At 38.2% G+C, this 10,702-nt stretch overlaps 1 protein-coding gene across 4 annotated transcripts in view; it reads right to left on the minus strand.

Annotated features, from left to right (window-relative positions):
• Window positions 1-10,702, minus strand: part of BTBD9 (BTB domain containing 9) — a 501,893-nt gene that overhangs the window by 407,419 nt on the left and 83,772 nt on the right. For all 4 annotated transcript variants that reach the window (XM_027876446.1, XM_027876445.1, XM_027876441.1 and 1 more), the window contains exon 4: window positions 8,894-9,158. In XM_027876446.1, coding sequence (XP_027732247.1) covers window positions 8,894-9,158 — 265 coding nt within the window. The remainder of the gene's footprint in view (window positions 1-8,893; window positions 9,159-10,702) is intronic.

Consider the following 10,702-nt stretch of genomic DNA (forward strand, 5'->3'; position numbering starts at 1 on the left):
TAAAAATTAATAAATAATATAAAAATAATTAATTAAATAATTAATTGATTAAAAAGAGTCACTGATGCCCTGAAAACTATAATTTTAAAAAGGCTAGTTGATACATTTCAAGAAATCATAAGTGAAAACTGCCTAGATCTATTAGAACCAAAAGAGTAAAAAACTTAAAAAAGAAAAAAAAAAGAATCCACCAATTACCTCTGAAAAGGAACTCCAAAAACAAAAGTCCCAGAAATTTCATGACCAAAAACCAGAGTTCAGATATCAAAGAAAAAACACTGTAAGCACCCATAAATAAGGAGTTCAAGTATCAAGAATCCACAATCAGAATATGTGTGATAGCACATACCAGAAATGAGAAGAAATCTTGGAATAAAATACTGCACAAGGGAAAGGAGGCTTACAACCAAGGTACCTTACCCTGTAAAATCTGAGTAAAATTCTATTGGGGGGAAGGAGATTTAATGGAATAAGAGGCCTCTCAAGTATTTCTGATGAAAAGTCCAAAACTGGATAGGAACTTTGAAATTCAGAGAACAGAGTTCAGAGAAAGTACATTTATTTGAGCAATCTGAAGGAGATATATGATGAAGCAATGCTAACATTCTGATGGTACAGAAGAAACAAATGTCTTTTCAGAACTTTAATGTCTTTAAAGAGTACTGAGGAGATTAAATAAAAAAAACAAAGGTCCTAATGGCAGACTGGTTCTGTTCTGAGGGTGTGAAGAGGGAAAAGAAAAAGAAGTGTGAAAAGAGGAATATGCTAGTGTAGAAAGAAGGAAGAAGAGGGCAGAACTCATTATTTCTCTCTCTCTCTCTCTCTCTTTTTTTTTTAAAGGCAACTGGGGTTAAGTGACTTGCCCAGGGTCACACAGCTAGTACGTTTCAAGTGTTTAGTCTGAGGCCAGAATTGAACTCAGGTCCTCCTGACTTCAGGGCTGGTGCTCTATCCACTGTGGCACCTAGCTGCCCCTAGAACTCATTGTTTCTCAAAGTACACAAATGTAGAAATACATTAGAACAAGAGGGAATGGGACAGGGGGAGGTCAAAAAATAAGATAATACTAAGAAGAGAACAGTTCCAAACAAAACAAAACTTCCTTTTCCTGAAGGAAGAATTAAAAGAGAGGGTGAAAGAAAAACAAAAGACCTAGAATTTATAATCTAAAAGAGTGTCTTAGATTGGCTCTTAGACAACTGGGGACTGGCTAAATAAATTATGGTATATGAATATAAGGGAATATCATTATGCTGTAAGAAATAACAAAGAAGATGATTTCAGAGAATCCTGAGTGGTATGAATTGACAGAATAAAGTGAGAAAAGCAGAAGAACAATTTATAAGATAATATTGTAAATAAAACCAACTTTGAAAGAAGAGGGGAGGGGAAGGGAGGGTAGAGAAAAAAACAGTTACTGAAACATTTTTTTTAAATGCTTAGAGAATTGATGGAAGTTCAGAAGGATACACAGACAAGCAAGGTAGTTTTAAAAGTAACACATAAAATTTATCATATATAGTTTAAAGCAAATTATGTGAAATGGAAATTCACAATTTCTTACAGAACAGAATATTCTTGTATACTATTCTATGTATGGAAATGCTAATGTTGATGTGTTTTGTTGCACAAAAACAAAAAGGTAGGAGTAAAGAAGAAAATTAGCTAGACAAAGCTGGGGGTAACCCACTGAAAGGCTCATAGTGTATCAAAGTCTTTATCTAAGACATAGGAAATTTAATTCCTCAACACCAGAAGGCTAAATGGGGGTGGAAGAGTGTAGAGTAGGGGGAAGAGAACACTTTTGACTTACAGAATTACAGTCCTTCAAATATTTGAAGGCAGCCATTGTAGTGCTAGATTTGGAGTCACAAGACCGGGGTTCAAATCCTGACCTTAAACAAGTGTTCACAACCTTTTTGGCCCCAGTTTCTTCAACTGCAAACTTGGGAAGAGAGGGGGTGAAAGAGAGAGAATGAAGAGAGGGAAGGGAGGAAGGAGAGGAGAAGACGGGGAGAAAAGGAAGGAAGAGAGAGGCAAGGGGGGAGGGATGAAGGGGAGGGAGACTTAAAGGGAAAGAGGGAGAGAAAGAAAAGAGACATTTGGTTTTGCTGTAAGGAAAACTTAACTCAGGAAGTAGCGGGGTCCCCCTCACGAGAGAGCTGCAAACAAAGTCTGGGATGCTACAGATGATATTCCTGCTCAGCTACAGACTGTACTAACTGACTTTTGTGACCCCATCCACCTCTGTGGCTCTGTAATCCTGTAAAGTTACCCCTGACATGAGGACCCTTTTGTTCTACTGACGGTGGAATCACCGCTCTACCTTAGAATTAATTTGGCTGCTTTCTACTAGACTATGACAATAGCCTCAACTCTACGCTGCTCTCACTGAGAGTTGCCTTCCATCTTTCTACACACATGTGTAATTCTCCCTTAAGGTATTAATTCTCTCTCCCTGTTAAATATTACTACATCCACCCTTTCACTCTCAGTTTCCAAACAATTCATTTCCTTATCTTCTGTATTGAAATCTTTCCCCAGACAGGAACTAAAGATCACATTACCATCACACTCCAAACTAACACAAGAATGACCAGATAGGAGAATTAGACATGTTTTAAAGATGTTTGTGAACTTGCCATCTGTCAGTCAGTCAAATAGCATTAATTAAGCAGCTATTATGTGGAAGCTGGCACATCATGTGATAAGTATTCAAGATACGAAGTGGGAAAAAACCAGTTACTGCTCTCAAGGAGCACACAGTCGAATAAGGGAGACAACATGCAAATAACTATGTGTAAATAAAATAAATTGGGGATAGTCTCAAAGGGAAGACACTAAGATTAAGGAAAAGAGGTTAAGAGCTCTTGCAAAAGGTGGGACTTTAACTGACACTTGGAGTAAGCCAAGGAAGCCAAGAGGTGAAGATGAGGAAAGAGAGAGTTCTAAGCAAAGGGAGGGGGGGAAGAGGGAGAAATAGGAGGAAGCCACTAAAAACACTCAAGAGTCAGAGATGGGGTGTCTTGTAAAAGGAAAGGCAAAGAGGCCAACGTCACTGAATTGCACAGTGTGCATTAGTGAGTAAAAGTGTAAGGAGGCATGGGGGAAGTTTGTCATAGTCAAACCTGTGCTTTAGGAAGACTGATTTGACAGCTGACTGGAGGATGATGGATTGGAGCAGGAAGAGACTTGAGACAGGGAGACCAGCCTGAAGGCTACTGAAATAGTCCAGGCATGAGAGAGGGAAGAAGGGAGGGAAGGAGAAAGGGAACAAGCATTCAATAAGAGTATACTATTGAAAAAAAAAAAAGAGTATACTATGAGAAAGCACTGTGCTTAAGCACTTTATAGATATATACATATATATATGTGTGTATATATATATATATATACACATATAGATATATATACATCTCATTTGATTTTCACCACAATCCTGTCAAATGACTAGGGACTGCATGAGGGTGATGGGAGTGTCAGAGAGAAGGCAGCCTATGTAAGAAATGCTACAAAGGAAGAAAAGTCATGACTTGGCAACTGACTAGATATTGGAAGGGGAAGATGAAGGGTTGAAGATGGCACCTAGGTTGCAAGCCTGAGTGACTGGAAGGAAGGTGGTACACTCAACAATATTAGGAAAGTCAGGAAGGGAGGAAGGTTTGGGAGGAAATATAACGAGTGCATTTTTAGATATGTTGAATTTAAAATGTCTACAGGTCAACCATTTCAAGATGAATAATAGGTAACTGGAGATGTAAAACTAGAGGTTGGGAGAGGGCGTATGGTTAGACAAGTAGATCTGAGTATCATCTGTATAGAAATAATAATTGAAACCACGGGAGCTGATGAAATCAGAAATAGTATAAAGGAAAAAGAGAAGACGATCCAGAACAGAAAGCTGAGGGATACCCATGGTTCATGCAGATGAAGAACCAGCAACATCAGAGAAGGAACAGTTGATGGAAGGAGAACCAAGGGAGAGCAGTGTCACTGAAACATAGAGAGAAGAGTGTGACAAGGAGCAGAGGATGACTGACAGTGTTAGGCTCTGCAGAGAGGTCACGAGGGAGTAGGATTGAGAATAAATAATGAATTTGGCAATTAAGTTTTGGTAACTTTGTGAGAACAGTTTCCAGGCAATAAGACAGCAATGATCTAGGAAAAGCGGTGTGTTTGGGAGTCAGGAGGGCCTGGTTCTAGTTTGATCTCTGCCACTGACTCACTGTGTGTGACCTTTGGCCAAGATGTTTAAGGAGATAACTCTTCTAACTCCTGAACTAGACTAAAAGATAAGTGGGAAATGTTTAAAATAAATACAAATACAACACCACACAGATGGATTCTGGAGAGAAGTGTTGAATGAAGATGGTGACTAAGTGAAGAGAGAAGAGGGGCAGGGTATGAGAAATGTTATGGAGGAGAAACAGGGAAATTTGTTGACTGACTGAACTGGGATGAGGGAGAGTGAGGAGTCGAGAATAATTCAAGGTTACAAAGCTGGAAGATGGGTACTACCTAAATTATCATTTTATAGGGAGAAATATTAGAATAAACAATTGTAACCAACTCACTCCCCCCAATCCAACAAGATATATATAAAGGTTTTTATTTTAAAAAAAGTTTCCCAAAACTGAAATTTTAATTTAATTTAATTTTAATTTCCCAAAACTGAGAATTTAAAAAATAGCTGATAAGAAAGATTTGTTGGAAAGAACTGATTAGGGAGAAAAAAAAAAAAAAGGAAGTGGGAGAAGGTATGAGTTTCAGAAAAGGCTGGAAATGATGAGACACCCCCTCCTCACCACCCCTCCCCCAAAAGGAGTTCAGTGAAATATGAAGAGAGGGTCTTGAATTTAAACACTAGCAATCTGAGTTGAATGGTAAGCCCCATGATCTAGAGCTGGATCCTGAGAGGCGGCCCAGTGCAGTGGATAGAGCTGACCTGGAGTCAGAAACACCAAGGTTCAGGCCCTGAAGCATACATACTCTGCTCTGTGTGAGTTACTGAGCCTCTCTTGGGCCTTGGACCTCCCTCTAATCCTAGAAATGGCACCAAAAAAAGAAAAAAAAAGGAAAAAAAGGCACTGTCACAAGCAAAGGAGGCCATTCTCTCAACCAATATTACAGGGATATCCCCAGCCCACTCTTACCCATGTAGCACCAAGGACCCTTGTACCCAAAACAAAGGTGGTCACATCTCCTTTGAGATTTAGGTGACTTTCTCTAACGCCCCCAGCTTGACACTACTCCCAAACCATCCTCCTGTGATTCCTCCCCAAGATTGTCAGTTGAGAGTCAAACTTAGTTTTCAGAACGGGATATTTACTAAGTGATACAGTTGGTACATCCACGCAAACATTTGTGACACTCTCCCACAAATATAAAGAGTCCAAGAAAGAGTCTAAGATAAAATGGGTTAAAGTTCACAGAACACATGTGCCAAAGGGTGTCACTCAAAACTCTTAGGTGCTTCAAGACATTTTCTTTCATTAAGGGGATGCTCAAGAAGTTCCCCATCAACATGGTGAGTTTGTAACCAGTTTGTCTTTGACACCCAATGCAGATTCTGCTACTATCTGACAGAGGGATGCCATTTAGGACACTGATGTGAAGCTCCACATCCTCAAGAGTCTTCAAAGCTAAAAGTTCCTCTTCTAGTCAAGAATGAGGGAGGAGGAGGGAGGGACAGACTTAAGTAGAGAGAAGGCCTCATTTGGCTCTGCCGTTCACCAGGTCTCCTTCCCTACCAGGCAGTTCCTTCCTAGTGATGTGCCAGAAAGCAACACATTCCAATCTCTGGAATTCAATTCTTTGATAATCTATAGAGAAGCCCTGAGGCACAGCCAAGCTTCTCCCCTCTGGAACAACTTTTGTGTGACTTCATTCTAATTGAAGGCCTTCTCCCACTTAGTCTAAAGCTCTTTTGCTTAAATATTGATTGAAACATGATTTAAGTATCGAAATACAGATTGAGACACAGTTAAGGTATCAGTGCTAACAAGGGGTGGGTTTGAGAGTGTGTGTGCACGTGTGCGTGTGTGTTCGCATTCTCTCTCCCCCCAAATTGAATACATGCTCCTTGAGAGCAGGGCTTATTTTGTCTTTGTACTCCTAGGACCTAACACAGTATCTGGGACATAGTTAAATGTCAATGAATGCTTGTTAGCTGAATGATTACAGTATGATTGAATATTCTACCCCTTGGCCTACTCCTCTGTTGTCTCTTCTTGCTTTCTACTGTTAGTGTTGTACAATGCCCTTGACCTTCCACTTCCCTCTTTCTCTAAAGACTCTTGGAAAAACTTATACAGTATAATAGGTTCAGCTACTACCTCTATACCCAACATTCCCAAGTTTATATTTCCAGCCCTGACCTCTCACTGATGCTTAAGTTAAACATTCCTATTGCCTGTTAGAAACTTCTACTTGGCTCCAAGTCTTTATTCCTTAAAAAACATTCAAACTTAACATGTCTAAAACCAAACCAAATCACCTCTCCCTCTAGGAAAAAAAAAAACATGCCCTAACTACCTTTTGGTTAATTATGCCATTTTGCAACATGTTACATAGGCTCCTTTCCTCTGCCCCCTACATTCCATCCATTCTTCAGAATTCCATATTTCTACCATCAATCCATTGCTTTTTATTTCTGCAGCCATTATCCAGGTTAGGCTCTTATTACTTCATCCCTGGATTATTGTAATATTTTCCCAATTCCCCTAATCTTTCTTCTTCCTTCCAAGATATCCTGTATAACACAGCCATATTAATACTCTTAAAAACATTCTTTTAATTGTCACTATCCTACAAGGCAACAGTGAGACACTCAAAGTTTTTGATCAGGATAAAGTCCATACTCTTAGTCTAGCTTTCCATAGGTGTTCCAGCTGCTCTACCTTACCCTTACAATCTTTTCTAATAACCAGTACAAATCAGATAGTTCTGCTCCCCCACCCTCAAACATTACTGTCTCTACTATTTCTCAAACTTTTCATACTCATATGGAATGTCCTGCCCTCTTCTTTATGCTTATCTAAATTCTCAAGGCCTATCTACTTTGTAATACCCAACTTTCCCTATCTACTCTTCAAGATCCACATTTTTCACATGGTATTTCCCACATACTATTTAACAATGATTTGAACTTTTACTTTCTGTACCATTTATCATGGGTCTTATCTCCCTAAGGAGACTTTAAGCTCAAAGACAGGGAACCCCTCTCAGACTTCTTCTACAACATCTCAATCTCCTTAATATCTATCATGTTATTACACACATAATAAGTACACAATACATACCTCTGGAACTGTGTACATATGTAAAGAAAGTATCTTAAGCAGGATCAGACATTTTGGGAAAGAGGTGAACAGTTCTCCCAGAAATGGCAATTCTCTATGGTTAGTGGGAAAAGATTTTATAGTATGACTCAATTCAAACCTTATCCTTCTGAACTTCTTTGTAGATAAAATTGACCATCCTCTTCTTCCAGTTTCTGTTTCTGGGTTTTTGTGAAATTGACTTTTCTTAGTCACTCTTCTGTCGGATTGCTCATTCTCAGTCTAGGCTGCTGAGTAATAATTCATATCCTGCCCCCTAATTATGGGTGTTCCTCAAGGTGTCCCTATAGGCCCTCTTATCTTTCTACACTCTTGATGACCTCTTTAGCTCCCATGAAATCAATTATCATCTCTATGTAGATGACTCCCAGACTTATACATTCATCTCTCTTTCTCACTCCTGAGCTACAATCCCAAATGAATTAACTATTGGACATTTCAAAATAGATGCTCCAGAAGCATAAGCATTCATTATCTTTTCCCCCCAAACTCACCTTACTCCATAACTTCCCCATTTTCGTCAAAGGACTGTCCAGAAACTCAGATTCACAACACAGCAATTATCCTCCACTCCTTAGCCTCCCTCATCCCAAACATCCATTCAGTTGATGAATCTTGTCAATTTTACCCCACAAAATCTCTCACTTCAACCCCCTTGCCTCAAGGCACATAGCAACCACCTTAATGCAGGCCCTCATCACTTTTTGCAATCTATTTTCCACACAGCCGTCAAAGTGATATTCTTATAGCACAGATGTGACAGTATCACTTCTCTACTCAAGAAGTATCAGTGGCTCCCTATTATCTCTAGGACAAAATGTAAACTACTTTGGTATTTAAAACCCTTCATAAATTGGCTTCAATATACATTTCGAGCCTTATTTTGCATTACTTCCTTTTAGTCACTCTTCAGTCCAAATAAATTGGCCTTCTGGCTGCTCCTCAAACAGGACATTTAAGCTCTCATCCCAGGGACTTTGCACAAGCTATCCTCCATGCCTGAAAGACACTCGCTTCTCAAACTGTTTCTTAGAATCTCTAGCTTTTTTTCAAAGTTCAGCTCAACTGCTAGGTCTTACATGATGCCTTTCCTGTTCTCCCCAGCTACTGGTACCTCACCTCCCAAAATTATCATGTGTGTGATGTGTATTTATATATAGATATATATAAAGAGAGAATTTATATTTATTATATTTATATAATTTATAAATATTATATTTATACATATATATTATTTTCTCCAAAAGAATCTAACTTCCTTGAGGGGATCGATAGTTTCATTTTTGTCTTGGTAACCCCATTGTTGAACACAGTGCTTGGCATGTCCCAAGAACTTAATAAATGCTTGCTGATTGACTGAAGAGGGCACCACAAGGTATAAGAAGTAAAGTTCCATACTAGAACTAATATACACACATAGTTACAGGGCCTACAAACACTACAGCTTTGTAGCTGGAGTAGCTACAGGGTTTATGAAAGGTGACAAAAGTTTTATGAGCAAAGCTTTCAGAAAAGTTCTCCACCACATACATTTAGGAGAAACAGGTACTCACTGAGCATGCCCCGATAATTGAGATCCATATCCCGACTTTCTGAGCGCACTTTAATTGCATCCAAGATGGCATCAGGAGACAATAATGTAGAAGGTCTAACAACATTCAAGAGCTCAGTGAGACTCATCAGGGGCAAGCGAACTGCCTGCATGATTTCAGCATGATCCTCTTTTGGATTGTGCTTACACCAATTCAACAAGGCTTGAAAAATATCCTTTTCAGGAGCCGCAAATGAATCTCTTAATACGATATTGAGAAGTGCTGCCTAAGAGGAAAAGGATAAAAAGGAAAATTCTAGTTAAAAATAGAGCCCAGCAAAGCAGATCAGTAAAGGATTATATGATTTTGGGTGCTCATTGGTCCTCTGAACTCTAGGATAAAATGTAAACTACTTTGGTATTTAAAACCCTTCATAAATTGGCTTCAATACACATTTCTAGACTTATTTTGCATTACTTTATTTTAGTCACTCTTCAGCCCAAATAAATTGGCCTTCTGGCTGCTACTCAAACAGGACATTTAAGCTCTCATCCCAGTTTTCTTAACTTTCTCCCTCAACCTGTAAGTTACCATCTATCATTCTCACTTCTACTACCCATCTTTTCCATTTATTTAACCTCTCTATACTTAGTTCAATCTCTTCTTTAACCTGTATAATTAAAAACTTAATGAAAAATAGTAAAACATTCAAAACTTGTTTTAAATATGTGAAGTTAGTCCTTTGCATGTAATAAAACAAACACTATACCCATGTCAGTGTTATCTGCCTTAGGTAGCAAATTCCATGTGTGATATGTTTTCAAATACTTATAAATAGAACATTATTCATACCTAGATTAATCTTTTTATAAAACCTTCTACAATACCAGGTACTGAAAAAATTGGAGAAAATACATTATTAATAATAATTATATGATAACATCATATCATTATATGGTAATATATGATAATAATGACAAATCAGCATTTATACAGCATTTTAGATTTTAGTCCTAAAAGTATAGGGTAAACTGAATTTATTTAATCTAGGAAGCAGGGGAGTTATAGTTAACTGCAGCATATAGATATACAGGCAAATAAATGTGTGTGTGTATCTGCTGATGTAACTATATATCAGATATAGATATATCAACTATATGGCTATGTATAGATATAGATATCAACAGTTTCTTTATTTGTCTTATGTAAAGCCAAGAAATAAAAGGTATAAGGAGAGATCTTAGGTTGGTCAATGGGGAGATTTTTTTCCTGACTGTAAAACTCATAACTATCAAGAAAGGTTTTAATGTTTCATTCTCTGAAATACTTTGTTTTTTAAGAGCCACATTAGGTTTCTTTCTCAGATGATTTATGTGCTGTCTTAGCTAATGCACAATGTACTGCATATGTAAGAGTTCCTAAAGAGTACCACAAAGCATTATTGCATTCACAAACAAGACCTGGAACATCATTTTGCATTTATTTAGACCACAAGATCACGTACACCCTTCTCTTTGTCTGTTTTCTCAATTTCAGTACCTGCACCTTGTCTCTTTGTGAACACAGGGAAGAAGTCAAAATATAGTAGGTATGTGTCAGAAACAAGACTTTACTCCAAGTTATCCTGACTTTTAAGGCAAGCTCTTTATCCAATAATCAGAACTGCCTTCTTTTTGAAAAACTGTTACTAAATGGAAGTTTCACTATCAGCACTTACTAGTCCTTTCTCTACATTACACAGAGAGACAAGAGCAGCTAGAACTGACAGTTCTTTATGGGATCAAGAATTGAGTATCCTGGGACAGCTAAGTGGCGCAGTGGATAGAGCAC

The sequence above is a fragment of the Vombatus ursinus genome, unplaced genomic scaffold (genome assembly GCF_900497805.2).
Source record: "Vombatus ursinus unplaced genomic scaffold, bare-nosed wombat genome assembly UNPS02014811.1, whole genome shotgun sequence".
NCBI lineage: Eukaryota > Metazoa > Chordata > Mammalia > Diprotodontia > Vombatidae > Vombatus > Vombatus ursinus.